The sequence below is a fragment of the Buteo buteo genome, chromosome 4, assembly GCF_964188355.1.
Source record: "Buteo buteo chromosome 4, bButBut1.hap1.1, whole genome shotgun sequence".
Taxonomy (NCBI): Eukaryota; Metazoa; Chordata; class Aves; order Accipitriformes; family Accipitridae; genus Buteo; species Buteo buteo.
Window position 1 is genome coordinate 44,274,702 of NC_134174.1, and position 26,746 is coordinate 44,301,447.

A 26,746-nucleotide genomic window follows, 5' to 3' on the forward strand; every position below is an offset into this window, starting at 1 on the left:
GTTGTTTGCATTCCTAGTACCAAACTCAGGAATGCAGAGGCATGAATATTCCCCACCATGTGAGCTGGCTACTCAAGAACAGCACAGCAACAAAGAAAAACATTCCTTGCCATTCCCAGTGCTGTCTACAAGGCAGATTTCTGCTTTCAAGACAGACAACTCGGCACCTTTTATAATGTTCTTTGGTGATAGCTACATCTGCTATGTGGGCCGGGCTACAGGAGAGAGAGCACAAAGCAGAGCGTTTGGCACCAAGGACCTGACCCCCACACCAAGGACATCTCAGGGGGTTTTGCTTTGTACTAACCCTGCAGATTGGACATCCCTGAGCAGCAGGAGAGCAGTGCCGGAGCGCTTCTTTGCTTCAGTTCCCTGCGCAAGGAAACCTGCTCATGAGCTCCAGGTCTGCAAGGTCACCAAAAACACAGCAAGTAGAACAGTCCGCTTAAAAGCATGCTTCAGACCCAAATCAAAATTGAATATGCATGTCTCAGTTAGCAATTAACTCTAACAAACTGATTTCAACTTACAGAACAAGTGGGGGAAAAGCCCCAGCGGATCTGGCTACAGAGATGCCCCCAGCCCCAAGCACAAGAACCACGTTTCCTCATGCTTCCCACCTACAGGAAAACTCTAGCCTCGCCTGTCGCAGCAGCAGGACTGTGGCTGGCCAGCCATTTTCGGCTGTGGAGCGAAGGGCACAGCTGAAGATGCGCTCGCTGGGGATACGAGAGTACCTGCCAATGAAATGCACTTCGTGTGGCGAGGACTTACTGCGTTTTTAAAATACTGGTTGGTGCAACCGGAAACCCCGCACCTTACCCTGATGGTAAATTACTGTAAACTCTGCAGAACAACCCACAGAGTGTAATTTCTCACGCTGCGGCGTAACACAGGGGGGGTTCCCCTCAAAAGACCTGCCGCACGGCGCACCCCCGCCGCCCCGGCCCGGGCTGAGGGCGGGCGCTGCCCCCCGCCTCCCGCCGCACCGGCCGGCGCCGCCAGGTGGCGCCATCGGCCCAGCGCGGGCGGCGCCCCGGCCGGCGGGACCCGCGGCGGCGGAGCTGGGGGCCCCGCGCCGAGCGGCGGCCGCTGCCCAGGCGCCCCCGGGCCTCAACGCCGTATCGGCCCTTTTGTTCCGAATTCGGGTCAAAACCCGAGGGAAACGGAGCAGCCGGGGCGGGGCGGGGACTGCGCTTGGGAGCGCGCCCGCCCCAGGCGGTCTGTGCCGGCCGGGAGGCTCGGGCACAGCCCGCCGCCGCTCGCCCCGCCAAGAGAGAGCCCAAGCGCCCCCAGGGGCACGCAGCCGGGGTAAAATCCGACCCCCCCCGCCCAAACACAAACACCCCTGCCAGGGGTAACCCCAACCCCGCACTGGTGCACAGGGCTGGGGCGAGACCCCACCACCCCGCCGACGCCTGCTGCAAGGAGGAGCCCCGACTGCCCACCGACGCGGGGGGGGGGGGTGGGTGGTGTAAGCCAGTCGCCCCCCAGTTGCTCCCACCTGGGGTAAACCGCAACTGCCCCGCCAACAAGCGCACGTGGCAGAACCCTGGAGGTGCGGGGTAAACCCCCACCAGCCCTCCACCATTCACGTCTCCGGCGCAAATCCTCGTACCGCCGCCAGCACTGGCGTGGCCAGTCTAAACCAGCGCGGCCCCAGCAAGGCTGGCCGGGTCACATCTGCTTACACCACCTGACGATCGGCCTCTTTCAAAACTCGGCCTCCCGCTGCTGCCGCCCTCCAGTTGCCTCGCTCTGGCTGATGCTTGCAGGTCCAAAGAGGATAGGGGGTTATGGTTTATAATTAACACTATTAAAAATAGACTTTGAATAAGTTGAACACAGAGAGGCTAGAAAGCTGTTGTGCAACTGGCACATTAGGAGGAAACAGAGTGGTATCATTCAAACAAAGGTAATCCAAGACAGCGCAGCGCGGGAGCTTCAACTACCAGGCAAGTACTTTTAAGCTTGTTTACAAACCAACCCCAGTGAACTCAATACATGCACTGAGCAGCACGAACCTAACCACAGCCAGCTCCGTGAGCAGCAGGACAACTGCAGGGCTAGCCCAGGTGATCATCTCTGCCGTCCTACTCAGAAACTGTAATATTTTGAAATTCTAGTTTGCTGGATTCCCAGGCTGAGGACCTCTCGTTGAAAAAGATGCTTAAATTCGAGGGGTTTGTTTTTTTAAATACCAATCCAGCTTGTGTTTAAATTTCTTGCAGATCTATCTTTAAGACAATAGCCATGAAACACTGTCTGGGTTTCCTTCTTCTCAGCTGATGTTCACAAAACTGTTCCTGGGAAGGGAGAAACTGGCCAGCCAGTTACACTGGAGAAAATGTGAAACAGACTATGAATAGAATGCTGTGCAGTTCAAAACAAAACGGGGGGGGGGGAATGAAAGATTAAGTTGGGGGGGTATACTAACTCTTTATAGTTTGGGGCTTCTATAGATTATTTATAACTAGGATAGAATTTTCAGACAGAAATGGGATTTTTTATATCAACAGCCTTCCTCAGAACATTTTTATTGAGGAAATATGTTTGTATGGCTGTGGAAGCCATTGGGATGCTTGGAGTAAAAGAGTACAGAAAGAGAAGACTGGGTTAAATTAATTTCTGCTAAATACCTACCAGCAGACTTGCTGTCTATATGGGGAGCTGGAGACAGAATTGTACCAGGGTAAAAAGGATACTGTGTCTATTTATAGCACTGCCTTCAACACCGTAGGAATTCAAAGGAAAACTCCAACTCAGCACAGTCTTCTCATCATCTGCTTCTGTCAAGATTAAATCAGGGCTGAGATCATTCCCTTCCCCTGCAAATCCCTGCTAGGAAGGATCTGTTCTTTTCTGCAAGTAAGGAGCTACCATGGTACAAAGCACTCCAGAGCTTATATGGTGTGGGCTCTGGGAGTCCTCACCCAGCCAAATGTCACCTCTTTCCTCCTGGTAGTCAGCAGAAGGGGAGAAAAAGAGCCTCAAAAGCCTCAGCACTTCAGCAGGAAAGACCGAAGGTGTTTCACCTGCTCTGTATGCCTGCTCCCCGTACTGTTCCCAGCCCTTCTCCTTACATCAGGTATCCTGGGACAGTTGCAAACAAAAGGGTAGCATACATCCAGCACGCTCCTGGTGCCAGGCGGCAGGGAGGGCAAGGGGAACAGGGTCCTGGCACACAGCCATGGACACTCACGGTGTCACTTACTGAGATGAGGGGCCCTTACCCTACAGGGGTATGTGCCACTGCGGGGCCATCCATCTCTGGGAAGGAGTGGGCTCCAGTAGGTGGGTGGGGCACCTATTTATCGGTAGAAATTCTCTCTGATGTTAAGAGTACAAATGAGAGCAGCCTTGGAAAAGGTATTAGCAAAAAGCTGACTGCCACTCTAAAAATAAGGCAGGCTCCTGGAGTTCCTTAGCTCCACTCTTCTTTTAGCATCATGGTGCCTCAGATCTTTCCTTCTCATCTTCCACCTTTCAGTTTCTCTTTAATAAGAACTGCTCTTTCGTTCTTCACAAAGCACTACTTACTCTACTCTTTCAGTGCTCCTCTTCTGTAATTCTGTTATCAAGCTGTCTGCTAGGTGGGGAGCAGAAGGTGCAGGACTTGGTGCTGCCTTTGAGGTACAGGTAATTATTATGTGCATCTGTTATTGTGGTTGCTGCCTCAACAGGTGGAAAACATGCTGTTCTCTGATAGAGTTGCAGCACTCTGTGCTCCTGCCTTGTCTTTTTTCTAAAGCCAGTCGTGTGGTGTTCCTAAAATAATAAACACAGCCTCACTGCTGCCACAAAAAACCCTGGTAAATATATTTTTATGGGAATGAAATATTAAAGGATTGGAACAGTTATTCATTGAAAGCAAAATATGAGCAGTAAGATTGGGTAAAGATTCAAAGGCTGGTTTGCTTCCTTTCCCTGGGGCATATCAAGGCTGTACTGTTTGCACTTCAGAGATGGATAGTGGGGAATTAGCCCAAAATGATGGAAACAATTCAGACTATAATAATATAGCATGAGAGTTTCTCACATTACATCTATTCCCCATACTGCTGGCTATATTCTGCCTTCAGATTCACGTGCACAACTCTCATTGGATTCTGGAGGAACTGTATTTGAAGACAAAATGCATTTCATTGTCTTTCCGAAGTCTCTCTACAGTTTAGTTGCTAAATCCTGAGCTCAAGGACTGGGGACAAAGCTTGTCTAAACATTTCCCAATGTCTGTGTCTGTGAGATTCCTATCTGCTGCGTTTTATTTTGAATTTCATCTTCCTACTTTCCTAAAAACACAAAGCAAACCCACACGTTTTCTCTGCCCTGGAGTGCAGGAATCACCAAATTTCCCAGCAGGTTCTCTCACAATATACAATGGATCCAAGTTTGTCTAAAAATGCTACAAGCCCTTTGTGGGGTAGAAAGGGAGGAGACCAGAAACGTGTGCCAAGTTTCTGAGTGTTATGAACACTCCTCATCCCCCAAAGGGACTCCATATCCTGTTTCCTCTCTCCCAAAAATTTCACCTGGCTTTGGGTTTCATTAGGAGAAATACACATTGCTCGAGTCCAGGCTCTAAGTCTTTGGTTTGTGCTTCCTGCTGACACTGCAGAGACTACAAGAGCCACAAAAGCTGAGTCTGACCTAGGGGCTTCAAATTTACTACAAGAGCAGAGCAAATTAAAGGGAGAGCATGTTAAGCGGGTGGGGAGATTGTTGTTGACCAACAAATCTTCATTAAGTTCCCACACCAAGCTGTGCTGCACCTCTGATGAAACTGATAATTGTGTCTCCATCTGTGTTTCAACTATTTCTCCACCAGGCTTAAAAGAAATTCAGACTTGCTTTAGGTCTCATTAGAAATAAAACACAATATTAATCCACCTTGCCCCATGCATGCACCCAGTTTGGAGGTGTTGGTGCATCGTTCAAACAGGCCAAGTTCCATTCTGTTCAGCATCAGTTATTTACTGCCCCGGTTTTTGCTAGCTCTTTTATTTACTGCCAGTGTCTCACAGAGACTTTGTTCGCTGTTTTATGGTAACTTTCTGGATTACTGGTTTGCATTACCAAAGACAAAGTCTGAGATCAAGTTCCTGGCACTGCTCTCCAGATGTTTCAGCTCAAGAGCCACCAGCATGAACCCCAAGAGTTCATACAATTTGCACCTCCCCACAGCAAAGCCTGTGCTCAGCATAACAGCAGCTTTCACAGGAATAGAGCAAAGCCCTTTTCTGATACTCATGATGGAAGGGAGGCTACCACAACTGGGGCCTCTGACAGCCTTCCCCACAGACCACTACTAGAAATACAGCTCCACAGGTAAAATTCAGGTGCCAAGCTACTCTGCTGTATAGGCTCTAAAAACACTCTGCCCAATTTAGGCCAAACATAAAGAAGTTTGAGGAAAAAGTGCAAGGGAAAGCAAGGGGAATTAAACAGCAGTACTGAGAGTTATACAACTTTAGCATCTGCAGCGTACATGCAGAGCAGGAACTTCTGCCACAGACTGTCCTTGCCCTAAGGCAAGGTAAGAAACAATCATTAGGCATTTCTCTTCTAAATATAAGGTAAGAAACAAAAGGTACATGCACATACAGCATGAATGAGGAAGTTAGCCTTCAGTGTAATTTTTTGCCAGATAACATTTTTGGTGGCCAAACTATGTGTTGGCCATGGAGATTGGCTGTACCCCATACCATGTTGTCCTCCCAGTTGGATAACACTTGAAAAATGCAGATGGGACTCAACCTTTTCTGTATCAAAGAGAAGGCATTGAGTATTTGGGTTTATGCAGCAGCACCTCAGTACGCAGGCTGTTACTGGTTCCCAACACTTGGGCACTCTAAGACAACCTCCCCTTCATAAAGCTGCCTGCTGTGTCCCAGGCAAGACTGAAGAGTGCAACCACAGCAGCTGCCTTCTAATGGGATTGAAATTTTTTGCCAGTGGTTAATTGGCTTCTATGCTCTAGAAGAAAATGTATTCTGTTCTTTTTATACCAGGTGATCTATGACATTTGGGGACACATATTTTTAACTGCTAGTTTGTTTTAGAAGTATGGTAAGAGTTAACCTAAAGGACAACTGATTAGAAATACCTGTAATCCCAAGAGCGAATGCAACTGCTGGGAAATTCTAGACCTCAAATCAGCTGTGCTACAGAACATGATGAGTTCCTATTTTTTTCCCTTCAGCAGACTTAGGAGTGAGATTTTACAATGAGGAGCAAGCAATTTGCTTAGCTGACTTGGGATTTCATCTCCTTCCGTTGCATCTCTTAGACTATTCACATAGCAGCAAGCAAGTCTAGCTCTGTTCAGTCTCAGTCTGATCTCTGTACTAACTTGATTTATTGTTTTTAGTTCTCAGATAGTATATTATGGTATACCCCAAAGGGTCTGATTAGAACTGGCCAGTATTTTAATGATTTATGAGGGGCATCTGGGACTGCGTGGGTAGCATACATGTTGTGTCACTGCTATAGGAGGAGTTTGTATTGATCATACCAGCATGTTCCAAGGCAAAAGCGTGTCAAATTCCAATAAGCTTTAGTTCACAAACCTGATTTGACAGGTGGCCAAGCTTATACTGGGACTGACTGTAGTTCTCATGGTGGGAATAAAACAAAACAGCTGGATTGCTTCTAGCCATTGCATTATGAGAGGATTTCCATTCCTTTCTCTTGTTCTATTTCTATCTTGCAGTGCTTAAGGAGGTGTTTATCCTTCTGAGTTCTGTAGCCAGAAACCTGGGCAACGGGAGCTTGCTATCAGCTCTGCGGTTTATCTTTTTGCCAGAAGATACTGGTGAGAAATACAGGCTAGTGAAACTAGCCTTCCAAACCTCTCCAAGTCCTGCCATGGCTAGACTTTCACTTTGCTAGAAAGTCTCAGATCAGAGAGGCTGGGGTGAGAGAAAGAAACATGAAGAAACAATTAGAAAGACAGTGCAGTTGTTTTTAAGCCATAATATCACAGCATTTAATAAGGAATCCTGCTATTTTTTTAGGGTATATCTAAAGAAGGACTTTGCAAGCACTGAAAGAAGGGTATGAGGAGCACAACACTGGGATATAGGGTTTCTGTGTCCTTGGTTTGATTTTGCACGTTCTGAATTCTATTTTGAGCACCAAAGCCAAAATCTGCCAAAGCTTTCCTAGGAAACCTCATCGCCCAGCATGGAAGTCCAAACTTGACCATGACTTTTGCCTCAATGTAAGCTGCCTTTGACTCACTAGGGGCGGGCACAGCTTTTGACCCAAATTAAACCCGAGGGTGACCCTTTATCCAGTTTCAGCTATCACTGCCAGTGTTTGGCAGCACTCTGCCCCTGGGTTGCCTCCCAGCTCAGACTTGTGGAGAGATGTAGAAAAATCATCCAACTTAACTTTACCATCTCCACCTGTGTGGTGGGAACAGTAGTGTCTTCCTCACAGGCTCACTGTGATAACAACTACAAAATGCATTCCAGTGCTCAAGAAACATCAGGAAACCGCAGCTGCCTACCTCCTGCTGTTTGCCATCTTCCTAGCAGGTTACTCAACCCTCCTGCTATGCCAGTGTAGGTATAGGTGTCTGCTGTCTCCTGTAAGTTGGGAAGCATAGAGCTATCTTTGTGGTACTGGTAAAGACCACAGGACAAGAACAAACAGCAGTGAAGCTGTCAATGCCCCCAAACAGAATAGACCCAAAAAATAGGCAATATATTGTTTTTAAGATAGAAGAACATACCAGAGCTGGTCACAGGGCAGAAGGGCTTTGCATTGTGCCATTCTTTCGGTTAAATCCTTGGGGCAGAAACCATTCATTTGTAATGGAATTTTTTTAATTCTGAAGCCTGATGTTTCCAGCGCTGGGCTGGAGGACACTGCTATATTAGTTATTGTTATGGCAGCCTCATTCACCTTCAGAAATGGCCTGCTAAACTCTGGTGGGGACACAGGACACCGACCTAAGGGACTGCATTACAACTGGGGTTCTGTACAAGGCACAGCACAGGAAATCCTTGGCCTCTGAACATTGCTGAAGCAAGAAACAAACATGACATCTGCCCCAGATCATTTTGGAGGTGACCTGGGAAAATCAGATCAAGCTAGATTAAGAGTATGCAACACGGAGTAAGCCTGAAGAGTAAAAACCATGGCTGAGAGACTGGAAACAACACCCAAGTGACACTTTGTCCTTCTTCCATTAAGCTAGATGCAGCGCGCCCAGCAACCTGTCTGGCTTTCTCGTGTTGTGTTCAGCTGGAACAGAGATGTCCAGGTTGACAACCCTTACAAAGCAGACAGTATGCAAAAGAGTGTAGTCGCAGGGCTGCTTGGCAGTCGCAGTTTCACCCCAAACAGCCACAGAGAGGGAGCAGAGAATGTAACCTGCAGTGTACAGCACTAACAGGCTCTGCCTCCCACACAGTGACACTGCTGAGGCTGAAATGGATCACTGCAAATGTGAGCCTCCAGTCCACTGGATCTGCTTTAGAGAAATGGACTCAGAACATTTCAGGCAGTCTGTGAATAAACCCAAGCTTGTACCTCTCTGCAGGGTCAGGCTGTACTAACACCAGTAATGACAGCACCACATGCTCTCTGCAACTGCAGGCTGCAAATATTGGTAGAGCATCACTAAATGAAATAGCAGCCAGGATTTGTGTTGTTCAGGGAGGGTGAAGGCTTTGGAGTGGTTGTACCAAAACACCAGTTTCAGCCAGACAATCCAGCTGGTTACTGGCAGCTCCAAGAGGAAATCAAAGTGGCCCATGTTAGTCCTGATTTACAGCAACCCGCATCAACTTGCCAGCCTGTCTTTCAGAAATGTTTCATCCTCTGAGTTTTTCAGTAATCTTCTGAGGGTCCTTCCAGAAGAAAAGAACAGTTTACCCATTCAGAATATACCAGCTTTCACCTTGGACAAGTCATTGCTGGAGGCAATAGAGATATGATGTAACCACCTTTGTGCACTGGAGAAGAACAGCCAGCCTTAACACAGAAGAACTGAGTTTTAGGCAAGCTTGTCTTCAAGTGGGAGCACAGGGACAGCAAGAATGTCTTGTGAATATAGCACATCCAAGAGCTATAATACTGTAGATTGGGATTTTTGTTTTCTCAAGAGGGAGCGAAAAATATCAGTACTGAATGGAGGAAGGAGTTGCAGACTGTCAGAACCACTCATCGGTCAAGTTTGATGGCTGAAGTCCGCTGCAGAAGACACTAGCGATAATGTTTGATCTAGGAGTGGTAGCCTGGCAGGGAGCTAGAGAGACTCTCAAATATGGGCATGCTGTTGCAGTGACAGATGGAGATGTGGTAGAGGCATTTTGGACCAGCTACTGTCTTTGGGTCATATGCAGTGTGTCTGCCTCTCTACCAGATCAGGTTGGGTTAATGGGTATAAGGATGGACTTGGCAGCTGAGAGCACAGGAGTACCAAGGGGCTCCAGAGGGCCCGGTTCTGCAGCTGAACTTCTGTGCTTACAGCCAAAAGCCCTGCGTCTTTGCTGGGACTAGGGCTGGAGGGGAACCGACTTCCCTTTTCTTGCTTGCCAAGAGCCAAGTTCAGGTCCTTAGAGCTCTACAGGGCTCTCGCTCCAGCTGATGACTTCATGAACACCTAGTGTCGGGAGGAACACAGCTCCCTGCGCAGCTTTAAATGTTTGTGTTTCCCTGCATATGCTGATGACATCATTGCCACCTGAGGGCCTGAACTCTGGTCTTGGCAGGTAAAAGCCTTTCGGGTCACCTTACATTGGGGTTCTTGCTCTCGATGCATGTTTATGTAATGATTTCTAGATGGCTGTAATTAAATGACTGTAAAGCACCACCTAAAAAGCACCAGTAATAAATTCTTAATAGCTGATGCTATAACAAGCAGTTACAAAAAAATATATCGTAGCATGCAGATTGTTAACCGTGTCTGGGCCTGTTTAATGCACAGCTTTAAATAGTTACAATGCACACTATTAAAATGGCATGTAAAATTTGTAACTAGTAAATAAAAGGTCCAATTCAGCAACAAAATATACCCATGCTTCATTGGTGAGGAAGCCACAGAAAAGCTTGGGGTGGATGAGCTATCTCCTCTTATCTCTGTAATCTTTCTGGTGGTGCTACCTATCAGCCATGACTTCTGTAAAGCATACTCCATGTGCCCACCCCTGCCTGGTGCAGATTCTGTCCCTGCCTTTGTCCTGCCTCAGATATGTGGTTAGGATCCCATTTATATTACAAAAATGCAACTGTGTCCAGAAAAGCCTTGGTTTTGCATTTCATAAGGAAGGGGTGGGTCAGGGAAAATCCATTTAGGTGCCCATATTTTTCGCTTCCCTTTTATCCAGTCAAAGCTGCAGTGTAGGCAGTATCTCTTCAGAGATGATTTCCCGTGGCTAAAGAATAAAATAAATATACATGCAAGACCCAGAAAAATTAGCAAAATCAGCAGGTGGCCAGGTTTTGCACATTTGGTACAACATTGCTGCACATGAAAGGATGGCTGCTTCTGTCTAGCCGCTGTTAGGAACCACACACATGGTTGGTAAATACAAGTGTACTAACCAGCTGATGACAAGAGAATATTTTATACTACAGTTACAGACAAAAATGAGGCCACCCTGCCTCGGGGCCTGCCTGCTCATGTACATCCTGAAACAGTCAAGACCATCAGGTCTGAGCCCTGCTGGCTGGCCCACAGACTTGCTATGAAAAAATTTGACATTTTTGAGGCTTCTGAGGCCTGGCAACCCATAACATCAGTGGAAGCTGTGGTAAATTCAGCATATTTGAGAACCAGGATGGGTTGATTAAATTTCTTCCTTACATTTGAGTTGTGCTTTGCATCAGAAATGTTGCTGCTGATTTCCCTGGATGTCACACAGAGGAAAGTTCTACTTGAACAGAGGAGAGGTGTCACCATCCCTCTCCAGTTGGGACAGAAAATTTGGTACCAATGCAATACTCAGGGGAAAAACCCCAAAACAATCAGATGTTTTCCTCTTCCTTGTGCTGCTCAAAACAGTCCAATACAGACATTAATTTAGACAGTCTGCTCCTCAACATAGGCTCTGCATGGTCTCTTGAGAGTAAGTCCACCTAAATGGATTTTGCCAAGTCATGCCAAGTGGGTACCTTACCCTAAATATACAGCTGGGTTGAAGTTGTGGGTCTGGAAGCCTCTACTAAATTTGGAAGTGCTGTTCAGATTACATCCTCCAGCTGCTGGAGAGATTTTCTTACAAACAGTTGGCTCCTCAAATACCTCGTGTCTCCCTGGAAACTGCCTCTATCTCAGCTTTCAAGTCCAGCCAGTCCTACCTCAGTCATCGCTGTATTTGATTCATACCATCTATATCCCATAGCGCTCCTAACAATTGATAAATTATGGCTCCAGCGAGACTATCGGGTTAAACACCAAGGAAGAAAGAATGATGACAGTAATACTTGTCATTTGTGTGGAAATGTAGCAACACAAACCCCTCTCTCAAACATACGTTATCTTGGAGGAATCTTTCCAAGGGATAGGCTTTCTGAGAAATGTTTATGACTTCTGAATACACGATAGGCATGAACTTGACACGACCTACTTTGGCCAAGCCCTGGGCTTCAGCCTGGTCTTTTACCACTACAAATCAGTCTATCTGAAGTGCAGTCAGACTGATATCTTCACTGAGATGACAAGGTTACAGCATATACCAGCTCGAGAAAAAACAGGATGTAGAGGACTTTGTTCTCAGGATTTAAAAATTCAGAAATATTTTTACTAAAGCCAGAGGAAAATGGCCATGTTCTACTCACACACAAAAGCCAATACAATACCTGGGATGATTAAAATATTCAGTACATCATGCAAATGAGAGCTTTAACATCCTTGTATTATACTCAAATTACTCCTTTATCTTTGCATTGGAAAACGTGAGGAAAAGCAGAGGATATAAAGGTTTTCTACTAAATATCCTAGACACAAGAGTTGTTTTTTCTTCCTGACTTTCCACAGCATCATGCTGCAGGGTTTTGTGTCACCCCATCTCAGCCTTCACACCATCTCCTCAGCTTGATCTCGTACCAATGTAATGCTAAATTGTAAAATTATACTGACTCTTGAGTTTGTTCTTATTTAATTAAATACTATAGTGTTGGAGAAATTGGATAAAGGTGGCACATGTTTCCAAGGACTGAGACGCTGTCAAGGGATACCTGTCTCTAAAGGCCCTCTCCTCAGCACAGCACTGAACAGCACTAATTATGTTACGGATAAAGCTATAGTCACTGAATTAACTGAAAAAACACCAAAGCGTCCACAGTATATGCAGTCCACAGTGGCATTCAGTGCTGAGAAGAGAGGAAGTATCTCTCTCCAGACTATTTAGGCTCCCTGGGACCTCTCACAGGACCACTTTCCTTTCTTCCTGGGATAGTCTGTATATAGGAACGATTGACGCGGCTGCTCTTGTAGCCCAGCTGCAGCAAAGCCACTGATGGGTTTCCGGAAAGGCAGCTACAGATGCAGGCACGGTATGGTGACACGTACGGCCTGTGTCATACTTTAGATCACTCTAGATCATCAGAATGACCTTCTGTTCTGCGATAAGCCTCTTTAATTCTCCTCCTAGTCATAATTAAGGAAATTCTGTTACACAGTTCAGATACAATTACAGTTGTAGTACAAACCAATTCAAAATTTATCTAAATATAATGGTAAAATTTCTCCTACATGCTTGAATAATTACTGCAATACAACTCCAGTAGGGCAAAGATCAGGAACATTTCATACAAATATCATTCAGAAACCAGCATTTTAAAACTGTATTGCTCATTCATATGACACACATCACAGAAACTGATACACTACAAAAAGCGAATATAGAGGAATTGAGCTGAGAATCATTAAAAACATATTTTTAAAGTTAAGAACAACCACATTATTACATATAATCATTTTCCTTTCACACTAATGTGTTTTAATCTATTCATGCTCCTTATAAAACATTACATAAAATTTTAATCATAGCATTGTTTTCTTTAAATATCTGCATTTCAGTAAATGACACTTGCATGTATAAATTTAGTGAGTTAAAACATTAGACTGATGCTAGAACTGAGCAGTCATTTATTCAGAAAAAAATTGCCTTGTTTTCCTGTCTGTAAATTTTCTATGGAAAGCTATTATTTTTTTCAGTGTATTCATTATTCAACATATTAGTTGAATAGTCCTACAGAGACTTCTCTGCTTTTGAATCATTCACAGCCTGTTAGTTCCCATTATTTCACATTTGAAATTTGAACCCCAGTCCTTACTTTTTATTGGATATAGAGTTTACATGAACTGATGCTGTTCTCCCATTGAAAAAATGTGACCACAATGCAGATGGAATAAGTTTTGTACAAAGCTTCAGTAGTTCATGTCTGTGTTTTAACAGGAGTAAATTCCTTAGCTATAATACAAAATCAATGTAAGCACAAGCTAAAAGTCATCTTAGGATAATTCTAAAGAAGCACACCCGTCTTCTAAAGACCGTTCATTATTCCACAACTTTCGATATCCACTATGTGCATACACTACCTTCTCTTGCCAAGTCTACACAGTTATGTTCCCTTCTAGAAAGACAACTTTAAAAAAAAAAAAAAAATCTCGGAAGAAGCACCTTTCCTGAGGTGTGCTATACTTCAGAGTTATCTGCCCAGCTGTCACAGGGGTGGAGTTATGGACCTGGAAGGCACAGCTCCCAGAAGTGCTGTGTGACTGAGTTGCTGCTTGTCCCTCCCCATCTTAAGGGCAGCCTGAACGCCACAACGTTACCAGGACTTTTGGGCAGGGCCCTGTAATTCTTCGCTCCTGTGAGGCTTAGGAAAGCAAGGCTGACAGCAGCCTTCAGTCCTCTGAGGGTAGATAATATGAAAATAAAAGAATTTATAAGTGGAGAGGGCGAGAGGAAGGGATAAGTAAAGAAAAAAAATAAAACAGTTAAAAGCAACTTTATAAGAAGTGAGAAGTGCCCTAGAGTGGTCATTAGCCACACTGCAAGGAACGAGATACATCAAAAAAGGGGAACATTTGCTGCAGATATTATGAGGTGGGAATGATTGGAGGAGGCTGTTATTCTTGAAAGTATTTAATGAACTGGCAGATGGCCCTGTGGTCAGGACACAGGAAATGCAAGTCCCTGCAGACCTCCTGCGTGGGATCAGAGAAGTCCTGCTGGTGTTTGAGATCACCAGTGGGAGCCGGGCAGACCTGGCACAGTGGGCACTGGGGTGGCCAGTGTCAAAGAAGCTATCAAAATCAATGGGAGATGTCCGTTCCAGTATGGGAATTCCTCCATGCCTCCTCTTGCATAAAGCCATCCAAAATGGGCAAGAACATCTGCTTTTGTTTTCACAGTAAAAGCTGACGCTGGAGGAGATACGCACATTTGGGAGGGGAGCGCATTCCACAGTGGAGCTCTTTGTAATACAAACAATACAAGACCATCCTGGGAACATCATTATTTGGTGAAAACTTAGTGTATTCAAGAGGACAAGGCTGCCTGTGAAGGTGGCAGAAGGTGTACTGAAATAACAAAGGGCCCCTCTTGGCAGCTGGGTGGCAAAGCAAATCACCCAAAGTGCGTGGCAGAAGGGTGGCTTCTAGTCAATGTTCAGTGGCCTAACTCTGAGACAACAGTCACTGCTTCCCTCCTTCATTTCTGTAGACATTTCAGGGACTTAGTTGCTCCATTTCTCCTTCATCAAAACAACGAGATCCCAAAGCAGGCTAGTCCTCAGACTCTCTCTCTGTCTTTGTGCATGCAAAGATAAATAGTTTTAAACAAAATTACACGAAAATATGAAGTTGGAGCTCGTGAAATTACCTTGATGGGAAACTAGGAAAACCTTTGACCAGTAGTTAGTGTTTGGAAAGAAATTGTCAATGGAGGTGCTTGAACATGACTACAACCTATTTGTAAATGATAGATATGTTCAGCAGAAAGATGGAAGATTTCAGGTTTGCTGCCCTGGACTGTTCTACCCAAACCGACCCCTCTAATCATTTATGCAAAAGATGTTCAGTAGGCAGTGCCAGAGCAAGACTGACTCATTGACAACAACTTCACCCATGTCCTAGACAGATGCTTCTGTTCTAAAGCTGCACGAGTTGACAGGCTTCCTAATATCTCTGTAATGTAGATGCTTGACTGATTTTTAGAACATAGAAAAATATATATTTTTTAAATATTTTCTTAAAACAGAACTCTGTTAAAAATAGAATTTCCATTCCCCTCTTAAAAAAACATCCTCCCAACAGTTCAAATCTATAGCTAACACAGGGAACCACTATTTCAAAAGAAATGTGCCACATGGGAACAGAGTAATTCCAAAGATAAACTGATGCCTAAAGTAAGTGTTTCTGCTTGTAATTGAAGTAGTTACTTCAAGATTAGAAATAGAATAGCTCCTGGAGGGTGCAGAGAGGAGAGGAATGCAAATGAAATGACCTATTAAAAAAAAATTAATGCTCATATGAATGGCAGCTGGAATCACTATAACTTACTCATGCAGATTTTTTCTACCATGAACATTTGTCATGAGGACAAGTATGGCTGGTAACTACCACCAGAAAGAACCAAAATACTCCTTACAGAGTTTCCCCTGTTGAAGCTGACAATTAAGAGCTAACCAGTAAACAAGATTTTGCATGACCGGTTCTATTCAGTTTGTTGAGCAAATTATAAAAGACAAATTGGATAAAGTATATATAAGGAAGTCCTAGTTACATGGTTAAAGAAAAAGGTCAGCATACCAAATTAGTAACTTGTTTCTATACCCACTGAGTAGCTACCTCTATACAATAAATTTTCTGTAGCATTACCTCTTTCCATTCAAAAGCAGAACTCTCGTGCTGGCATATTGAGGACTGGGCTGTTTCACTGTGGTAATAATAGTGTCTAGAATTCCGGACAGTAGTATGAACTTTCCCACTTCCTATGAAAAAAACGTTTAAAAATATTATCATGAAGTTTTAATCAACTGTTTGACATACCTAGAAAGAAAGGTTGAGTAGTCAGGTCAAAATAAGCCTACTAAGGCCCTCAGCCTAGTAGTTTGCAAAAGCTTTAGTTTCCAATTTGCCGTAATAATATAAAAGCTTATTTTAGAAGCACAGGCTTTGAAATCATTGTCTGAACAACAACACGGGACTATGAGAGCCACTGGACTGTCATTGTTTAGAATGCAGTGGTATTCCCAAGTCCAGTCACGGTCCCTGCTGTGATAAGCATATAAACACCCAAGAGAAAGACAGTATCTGCCCCAAAAAGCTTACTGCTGTAACCGTGGGCCAGCTTTGTGAGGGGGTAAGGGAAGGTGAGGGGAAGAGAGGGTGACCTCAGAAATGCCTCTGGCTGGTGGTGAATGTCTGCCCTCCACCTTTCAGGATGGCCTGGGACTCCCTGTGCGGCAGGGACTTACTGCGCCCCAAGATCAGAAGTGCCTCAAGCCGGACACCTGGCAGCCAGGGCAGAGCCCAAACACCCTCCCTGGAGGAGCTGCGGCGCCTGCTCTGGACACGCGCGCACCCCACGGGGCACGTGGATGAAGTCTGGCCAAACCTTTACGTGGGAGACCTGTAAGAGAGAGGGAAGGGTTGAAGGTGTTAATGCAACTCTTAGCCCCCACCCTATTTCCCCCCAGATCTTCCACTCTATTTAAAAAAAGAGAGCTAGGCACTAATTTGTGGACCCCTCTAAGTGTGGAGCAAGGCTGAACTGTGCATAGGATGCTGTAGCATAGAGAAAAGGCATCCTAAGTATCCAAAAAGAATATTCCCCCTCCTGATTTCTCCTCCTGCAGGAGTCCCACGCTGCAAGAGCCTGGCGGGGCCATGGCATCAGTACTGCAGGCAGTCACGCCAGAGCTAGGTAAAACAGATATTGTCAGATGGCATCAGTCCCCTGAACTGATGGATGCTCAGCAGAGGTGACTTGTTAAGAAAGCAAACCAGAAAACTCTTGGCTCGTGCAGAAATATCACCACCACCATGACCTGTTTATTTTTCATCAGTCAAGAAGAAGAACTTAAACTGATGTTTGGGAGAAAAATGCAGGAAATGTAAAAGCCAGTTTCTTAATGAGTCACTTCTGTCTTGAAGCATTTTGGTGGACAATTTGGACCTGATCAGCCTGTCAGAAAACAGCCACTACAACTTCAGGTGGTTTTAACAAATGGCACCACCAGCAGCATGTTCTACCCCACATTGTAATGCAGCAGGCGAATATAACCCACCATCCTTCTTGCAGGTACGTCGCTCGTGACAAAGCGCAGCTGAGTCGAATGGGCATCTCCCATGTTGTGAATGCTGCTGCTGGGCGATTTCACATCAACACTGGACCCAAGTTCTACAAAGACCTGCCTGTGGATTACTACGCAGTAGAAGCAGAGGACAACCCAAACTTTGATCTCAGCATTTACTTCTACCCAGTTGCTCAATACATAAGAGCAGCACTGAATTCCCCAAGAGGTAACTAGACCATCTGTGCATGTTGCATATCTTATGCATAGGAGACAAGTAGGGCAAGTTATCAAATAGTATTTGGCATAAACCAACCACATGCAGATGTGCGTAAGAATGGAGATACCCAAACCGAGTAGTGTCACACCTGCCTCCTGAACTCCCAGAGTGAGTGGGAGTTACCCTGTTCCCCTGGAACAGGCAAGGATGCACTGAACAAGCTTTCAAAGGGGTTTTCCCTCTGCCTAGTGCTATTCATTAGCAAAAGACAAAACAGCAAGTATTCTTTATTACCTACAGGGACACACTGACCTGAGAAGAGGCACATACACTTGATCTTTCCAAATTAGTGATAGGGTTTAAAATAAAAGCTGGGATGGTGTAAAAAGACAAGGGCAAGCATCATATCTGAATAAGAAGAATCAACTATATTCCTACAATCTGTGCAAGTCCTACAAACACAAGATAAGGAAGAACTTGCTGGGAAGCAGTTCTGAAGAAGAGAACCTAAGCAACACCACCAGCCAGGAGATAATATCACGCTGTTGGTAGAAAGAGTATAACCTTGAAATAGGAAGATAACCCACAAAATCCTTGGACTTGCTAAACACAGGCCAGGTACATTGCCAGAAGCCTGGGGCTCGTGGGGGATCATTACCATTAAGGACAAACCTTCACAAAAGCAAGTCTCCACTGTGCCACGAAACTGTACAAGTACCCACTCAAAAGTGATTTATTAAGAGAACAGTTATACACTCAGCAAACGGTTTTGCTTGCACCATGGTGAGCTTTAATATCAATGAGGGTCCTAAAATACTAACTACCCAGCTTAATCATATGCAGCTAGTAGATCTGATCCACACCATACAAGCTAGGAAAGGCAGACACAGTAACTGAAAATAGCATACCTCTGTGCTAGATACCTCAGCGTTTACTGGTGTTTGGAGGGCTTGATCTGTCCCATTAGGAAGTATTTGCCTTTGTGCAACTGAGGGCTGCATTTGGATTTCAAAACCACTAACATACTTGGGGAATTTGGATCTGCACCCATTTCTATTACAGCATACGCTATTTGCAATTGAATCATTATCGGTGGTGCTCCAGAGAAAGGTAAGATACAAAGTTTTTTCATGCATGTGTAAAAAAACCTAAAGCTCCAAATGAATTGACAAAAGACAGAAAACAACAGATGAATCGTGGTGGCCACAAAAGCAAACAAAACCAATGCTTTGCAAGGTCCATTCCCAAATACTGAAAGTTATGAATGCAGAACAAGTTAGGGCTCAAGGCAAACACAATGAACTTATCGTGTCTAGAGTGCATATTTATCCCTACTCCCATGATTTTAGATATTGCTTTACTGAACTCCATATGGAAGCAGTGTTCTGGGAATGGAGACAAGGTGAAATTCAATCATATACAGTCCAGCTGTTTCTGACATTCATCATTTTAAGGAAAGTGCAACAGTTTAGAAAATATATAAACAAGATGTTCTGGAAGCATAATTTCCTGAGGTACAGAAATTTAGCAGCTAAATGCCCATGACCTGTGCAGGGATGAGACAGGGAGGGGATTGTTACTCCCATCATTTAGAAGAAGAGAAAAACCAGCATTTATTATAAGCAGTGATGCTGAACAAAAAATTATACAAGGTGACAAAAGGCCTGTTCATATTAAATTCAGGATATAACGAGGTACTTCTGTTTGATTGAGAAGTCATTTAAGACTGCTGCTTAACTATTACAAGCAAATTCAACATCTTTTTTTTTAATGGAATTAAATTATCTTTTCCACCTGGGAGGATAAGTCAAAGTTAAGACTATATGAACCACAAACATATGTAAAACTCTGAATCAAATTCTCATTAGAATTAAGTAAGAACTGTTACTCCTATCATGCTTGAAGAAAAATTCCGATGCTTTACAGCAGCAGTCCAGAAAACAGCATGGACAGGTTTATTCCAGATTTCTACCTTAGCTGAACAGAATACATCTTTGGTGATGTAAGGAATTTATTTTTCAGGCAATTTCTTCAAACGTGGATGCCAAAGCATGAGCAAAAGGAAGTGGGGGAGCGTGTACTCACATGCTCCTAATTGCGAGCTATTCCTGTCACAGTGGTCAATGGCCGCATCACACCCTGAACGACTTCCTTCATCATCTTTGTCATAAAGATTAAGAAATACATGCACTACTATTGCAACCATGCCATATAAGCATTATTTTATGAACCCTGCTTCCTTGGCTGCCTTTCCTTTGGCATAGCCCTGCTGTTCCTTTGCCCATGTAACAGAGCTGTTTGGGAAGGCTCAGTCAAGAGCAAGCAGATGCACGATCTGCCCACTTCTCTGCAAGGAAAAACATGGTGTCAGGGAAGTACTGGCCTTCTCCCACATGCTCATGCTCAAGGGGCAACACCTCAAACATCAATCTTGCCCTTATGTATGGCCATCTGTACAATCTGCATTTTTCTGGAGTACAGCTAAACCTAAGCGAAAATCAGCAGGGTTTGGCAAACTCTAGCAGAAGAGATAAGGAGAGAGAACTTGAAAGCACGCCACGAAAACTATTAAACTAACACTGTGCAGAAAGAAAGATTCCCAAGTAGAGAGCTTCTCCTTTTATTGACCTCCTAACACATTTAAAACAGGCAGGTTAAAATCACCCATTAACTTCCTGAAATGGCAAACCCTCTCAAAGGCGTTTCCCTTCTTTCACTTCACTGGAGCGAATGAAAAACCAGGCTCCCTCTCCTGCCTCCTTCTTGGTGGTGGTGGTGGTTATGAAAGAAGCTTGACTTAGGAGAAAAGGTTGCATACATCAGTTTGACCTCCCACTGTCCACCAGATGACAGCCCTTACCTGTTCCGGGAGGCATGGGGAGAAGGGACACGCCACCATTTAAAGCTCTCTGTAGGCTTCTTGCTATTTTCAGCTGTGACAAAATAGACACCTGATTAATCAAAAAATAGACAGTTGATTCTGCACCTAGCTACAGAACAGTGGCTAAAACGTAACAGGAGATGAGAAAACTGTGGTGGAGTGGGAAGAGCCCATGGGGCCCACTAGCCCAGCTGAGCTCTCCTCCTGGTAAGCAGCAGAATTCTGCTGGATTCAATGGAACGAGGGCAGCTGGGGCATTCACTCCTGGTGACAGATCTGGAGCCTGGTCTTAAGCCAAATTGAATCCATCCTGCAAGAAAGCAAGGGCTAGTTCAGGACATTTAGCTCAGTTAATGATGAGTAGCAAAAGGACAATAAGATATTATGTGTTTTAATGACTGATTTGTTCAACAACATTGAATTTCCCAACTTGAATTTGGCCAACAAAGTTGAATGTGCAAATTTTATCCCTAGTGCAAACCCTTTGATGTCAGTAGAGTTACAGCAGGCATGAGCTGGATATAATATCCATAATCCGTTGTTAAAAACCAAGTGTTATTGTTCTGCACAAATCCCAGCCAGATGAGAGTTATTGTCTGCCTCTGCAAAAAGTAGCTTGAGATGTGCGGTGCAACATTTCAAATAAGGATTGCAAGATTTAATAATGCCAGAAGCTAAGTGCCCCCACTTCTCCTCAGTTAATCCCATTATTCCTAAGGGATCCCATTACATGCTCGGAGAGAAGGTTGCAACATGGCCCGCTAATGTAGGATCAGTCCAACTTCTCTTTGCGCTGTATGTTAAAACAAATGGGGGTGGGGAAGGCAGAGTTGAAGGATGCCGGCTTGTGGCATGGATTCTGTGGTACAGAAGATCTAGTTATGACCTCCTTGCCCATCCCATGACAGGGACATGCACCACGACTGCCCCTGTGAACGCTGCTTTCCTAGGCTGTGGTCCAGCAGCCGCATGGGAATCTGAGCCTCGGCGCTGGGACGGTGCATCTCGGCTGCCTCCCGTGAAAGGCTAACGCAACACGCTGTTATCAAGCCCGCTGCAGTCAGCCCACATGGTGCAGACACGCTTCGGGCGCTAGTCAAATGCAGTATATCATGGTGGGTTCGGAGTGTCACTTAACCCATTTACAGCTACTGCTAAGAAACAAGGGTCTAAGCCTGTAAACGGAACCAAATAGCAACACAGCTTTTGTTTCCTGACTCAAGTTTAACATTCTATTTGTTTGCTACAAATAATCACATAGTAAATTCAAATCTGCTTTCATTAGAGCAATTTTATGTTAATTAAATCATTTTACATGACTGATTTATCTGCAACAAACAGTCATTTTATTGTCAGTGTACTGGCATTTATCATAACCTTTGTGTGTACTGAAACAAAGGCTAACAATGTGGAATAGACATTACACATGTAAAAGAGATAATATACCTGCATCCTCATGGGAACGAGTGTATTAGAGAACCATGCAGATTAGGTCCAAGGTCAATAGTTGGGGCTTGCCTAGGTTTTTGCTGAGGCACCTTCTAGATCTAGTTGCTGATCTAGGAGGACTCTCTTTGGAAGTGCAGATAAGCCAGGGAAGAAAATTCAGTGTACTCTTACTCGCCGCCACCTCCTCCTCTCAGACACAGAGTTAGATATACAATGGTAGAGAGAGAGCCTGCACAAGCAGGAACGTGGAATTTGTTCTGCTTTCTGTACCCCAAAACAAAAACATATCGGGCAATATTTAATAGCAGCATCCACACCTGTGCTCAGCTTCGTCTTCAGTTCCAGACTGCAGGTAGGGCTGAGCATTTTCCAAGGCAGAAGCCTCCATCTGGGTGGAAAAAAAATGGACCCAGGAACAATTTTATAGAAATTAGGTTCAGAACAGCAAGTCTTCTGTCCCCCCATCCAATTTCTGGCCAAATTTCGATTGAATTTCAAAATATTTAGTAATTCAAACTCAAATCCAATGTCAAGGCCATCTCTTTTTAGTTGTTTTGGGTTTTTTTTTCTCCCTCCTGGTGCAGTTCAAACCATAAATAAAATTTCTTTGTATTTTAGTTGTAGAGTGCTGGCAGCTTAGAAGTTTTCAGACCAAAAAAAAGAAAGTAGTTCTGGTTCCGACAAAATTTTTCAGAACATGTTGTTCCTTGGCTTCTGTTTTCTGGGGTGTGCATTAGGGTGTGTGTCTGGATTTCGCCAGTCCCTGCCACTACGTTGCAGCCAGGCCTACTGCAAACTACTGAAACATGGATTTTCCAACGACCTTTTGGACTTAGCCCTATTCGCAGTATTTCTCAAAGGGAAATTGTGTTCCTGACTCCTTTACGTGACTTTGAAAATCTCAGACCTGGATTATTTGAGTCTGGAGTGCCTCCTCTGCGGAAGAAAATCCAGCATACATATCCCGCAAGGTTGGTGTGAAGGCTAATGATAGTGCAGCACATGGAAAAAAAAAAAAAGTCTAGTGAAAAATCAAGTTAGCATTATTTTTTAGCAGGGCCACAAAGCATTTCTCCACATTCCCATAAAAAGTAGGACTTCACTTCCAAGAATCCCCATGGAGTTAATGGACTTGACAGGTGTAATGTAACTTGAATAATGGCATCAGTATCTCAATAAATTCTGTGAAGCTGTATCTGAATGGGGAAACACAAAGAGAAATCACTTGATCTTCTAATTCTGCAAAACTGCCATTACATTGGAAAGACTTCTTCCTTCCCTCAAAGGTTTTGTTGCTCAGTCCAAGTCTGCTGTCACCAGAGCTGTTTTCACCACTTCCTTGGAGACTGTATTTGTCCCTTTATTTCTGCTGAAGACACATCTATCTTTAGGGCTGAGCTCAGATTTCTCATGCCAGGATAATGAAAGGTGGCTGTGTCACGTACGTTGTGGAATTCAACACTTCTCTCAACCTGTTGGCCAGAGCAGGTTTTAACAACACATGCTTGCACTCTCTGAGCATGCGGCTATGCCATCACGATTAGTCAGAACTGGAACGGTTGCTAAATAAATACTCTGTCACAAACAAAATGGGATTTAAGATTAAAAGCTGTGCACAAAGTACCCAGAATTAACACCCAGGGAAATGGGGGCAATCAGTCTGAGGTCTTTGGCTGGATCTAGGCTCATCATCCAACAAGGATATTTTTGTCTCACTTACTGGTAATAGAGAAATTAAGATGCTGTGAACACAAACAAAACAAGGAACTAGCCTTGAAAAGCTGTCCATTCTTTCTACCCTTCCTTACATTTTACAGAGAAGCAGCATCTGAGATACTTTATTCCATGTCCAAGGAAAAAAAAAAAAAAAGCAACATGGGATTATTTTTGCTTGTTTTAATCTTTTTCTGGATATAAATTGTCATGTTGTTAAATCACATTTTGTACAGCTATACACTTAGTAAACAAGGGACTACAAATGTGACAGTGTAAAAAAATTAAAATATAAAAAAATGCAGAAAATATTTTGTTCCAAACCTGTGAAGATTTCCATTGAAGAAGTGTTTGGGAATTTTCATGGTTTTTTTTTTTTAGCTGCTTTAGGGGGAGACAGAGCTCTCCATTAGATGGTCAGAAGTTCAAATCTGATTCTAATCACTGGTTCCTTAAATAATGCCCAATTACCGAGCCACCGTCTCTGTGAAAAGACTAGACCTGACGGCAGCAAAGGACAAGAGAGTTTGAAAATTTTCAGGCATGGCTATAATCAAGTCAACAAGAGAACATTTTTTTTTCCAATTAAAAATTTCTCATTGAATCATACCATTTTTGTGAAAGTTGAAGCACTTTACAATATTTACAAGATGCAGGTTTTCAGGTTCCAGAATGAGCTCCTTGTTCACATCCAAAGGGAAAGGACTACAAACCTGAATTTTTCCATCTGAAAGCAATCCTTCTGACAAAATTTCCTTTAATTTCACATAAGACCATTTAAAAAAAAAAAGTTTATCTCCTTCTAGCATGGGTCAAAGACACACATTAGAAACCTGGGAAGCAGTCATGACACAGAATTGCATTTCTCAGGCTGCTTCCGTTAGTCATCACAGCAGAAAAACCAAAAGCAGAGCAGAGGGAAGGAGGAGCTATACTCCTAGATCCCTGAAAGGTCTTCCCTGAGGCTCACTTACAGCAACATGGAAGGACTCATGATATTACTCTTAATGGACTCTTAGTGAAGATGCAGATGTCATATTTAAATCCCTGGGAAACTCAAAACATTTAATAAATTGTTTTTCTAGTGATCACCTAATACAGAAGAGAAGATAAAGGCATTAGGGAAGGATAGTGACTATAGATGTACAGGGTAGGCTATAGAAATAAAAAAAACCCATAAGTAAGTTGGTGCAGATGGCATATACAAACAGGAGCTGTTCTTAATGGTAACACCCATTTTCTCACACACTTCCAACAAGGTCTGGGCAGCAGTCAGCACCCTCAGAAAGCATTAGTGCCCTAAGCAAAGAAGAAAAAAAGAGCTTGTGGAAAACCAGGAGTGTTCCAGTAACAGCAGTGAGCACTCCTGAGCGTCGCACATTTGAAATCCCAAGTTTGCAGGCCCTCTGGTAGTAAGTAACCTGCTTCCCATAGCACAGCCTTCAAGCATGAAGACTTGAAGCAAGTACATCACTCCCCAAGCCACATGTGAGCAAGCAGGGACAGCATGGATGGCAGGCTGGGCAGGAGGGCTAAGGGCCATCAGGCTGGCAAGCATGGATCCTGGAATAGAATTATGAATTTTCTGTCCCCAGCCATTAAAAACCCCACTGTTCCCCAACCAGCACTGCACCAGGTCTGCTCTGCAGGGCTGAGCACACCTGCTTGCTCAGCCCCAGTATCAGCACTGCTTCCATATCTGCTCCAGCATGATAACCTCTGCCATTCGGCCTCCTAGCATAACTGCATCTCTCTCTCCTTTTTCCAGGCAAAGTACTAGTTCACTGTGCAATGGGAATCAGTCGATCTGCAACTCTTGTCCTCGCTTTCTTAATGATCTGTGAAGATATGTCCCTCACTGATGCAATTCAGACTGTGCGCTCACACAGAGGGATCTGCCCCAACTCCGGCTTCCTCAAGCAGCTTCGGGAGCTGGACCTCCAGTTAGGAAGGGGGAAAGGCAGAGGAGCAGAGGCCTGCTAGTGCCTGGCACCGGACCAAGAGATGCTGCTCTCACCGAAGGCAGTGCAAGGATGCTGTCAGGACTGCTCTGCAGTTGCACTGAGAAACTCCTTGGGAAACGGCTGAGCATGAGCAAGCTGGTAGGAATTCAGTATGTATTTTTTGGATAAGCCCACTAATTGGAAAGAAAATGAAATAAAGGAGGATTCAAACCAGCAGTTTAGCCCACCTGGGCCTGTTTATTTAACTACCTGTTGGGCAGGGCATAGGGAGCAGTTGGGTTTTCATGCAGAATTAAAAGGCAGCACAGCCGACTTGAAAAAAGACTTTTTACTTGCTTATAATTGCATTTATATGGCAAGAGGGAAAATGGCTGAACTAGTAAAAAGAAAAAGAAAGCATGAGGGTTTTAAGCAAATCTTTAACATTTCACATCCAGCTGGCATACGGCAAGACTTCAGGTTTTGCAAGCTGACATGCTCCTTTAGTCTGACATGGTGACATGAGCCGGGATCCAGCTCAGACATTGGGCTCCCCCTCTTATAAGCCATGGAGGCTCCTGCCAGGATCTTCACAACTCCTTTTAGCTTCAAGTCTATGGCAAATACTCAGAACTTAAAAAGAACATGAAATCATGAGGAGCCAATACTGGAAGTCCCAGCCAGATGCTGCACCCTGGGGCATGGCTATCAACAGCCTCACTGCTCATCACAGGGAAGGAAGGTGTCCCCTGGCACACGTTAAGCAAGAGGCACACTCAGGGCACACTGCCCACTGGTGCACTGCAGGCCAGCAGCAGTGCCAGACAGAAGCAGTCTCCTCTTGGCTTGCAACCCAACGCTCCAAATCACATTCCTTAAATTTCCCTGTTTTAACACAAAGCCAGAACCTAGTGTCATCGTGTCAGAGCAAAAATGAGCAATGCCTCTAACAAATCCAAAGCAGCAGCTCTACATTTCGATTAGTCTTTTACGCCCAATTGGCCACATTTAATCTTGTGAAGAACTCGAAGCAGATATTTGCTTCAGTGCAATTACAGCCACATACAGAACATTGGCAAATGCAAACAATATAGAATTTCCACTTGACGGCAGATTAATTTGGTGTGATGTTTTCCCTTGAGAGGTCTTAAAGGCTTGCAGTTCTGAAAGTACCCTACAGTTTGTATTTATAGCACTATGGATGTTGAATAGAAAGAGAAAGGCATATACTCGTTCTGAACTGAGGTTTCTTTTGCCTCCATACATTAAAAAAAATTA

At 44.2% G+C, this 26,746-nt stretch overlaps 1 protein-coding gene across 1 annotated transcript; it reads left to right on the top strand.

Annotated features, from left to right (window-relative positions):
• Window positions 1-1,564: 1,564 nt before the first annotated feature.
• On the top strand, window positions 1,565-25,724 carry LOC142030132 (dual specificity protein phosphatase 13B-like). The gene is made up of 4 exons (XM_075025708.1): window positions 1,565-1,955; window positions 16,409-16,600; window positions 17,271-17,491; window positions 25,294-25,724. The coding sequence occupies exons 2-4, from the start codon at window positions 16,410-16,412 to the stop codon at window positions 25,506-25,508; spliced, it is 627 nt and encodes a 208-aa protein (XP_074881809.1). The 5' UTR covers window positions 1,565-1,955; window position 16,409; the 3' UTR covers window positions 25,509-25,724.
• The last annotated feature ends 1,022 nt before the right edge of the window (window positions 25,725-26,746 follow it).

What these genes read in the sequence shown, in the direction of transcription:
- LOC142030132 (XM_075025708.1), top strand. Translation starts at nt 16,410, where the DNA reads ATGGCCTGGGACTCCCTGTGCGGCAGGGACTTACTGCGCCCCAAGATC. An exon ending in AACCTTTACGTGGGAGACCT is followed by an intron (nt 16,601 to 17,270) that starts GTAAGAGAGAGG and finishes TCCTTCTTGCAG; the next exon opens with GTACGTCGCTCGTGACAAAG. An exon ending in AGCACTGAATTCCCCAAGAG is followed by an intron (nt 17,492 to 25,293) that starts GTAACTAGACCA and finishes TCCTTTTTCCAG; the next exon opens with GCAAAGTACTAGTTCACTGT.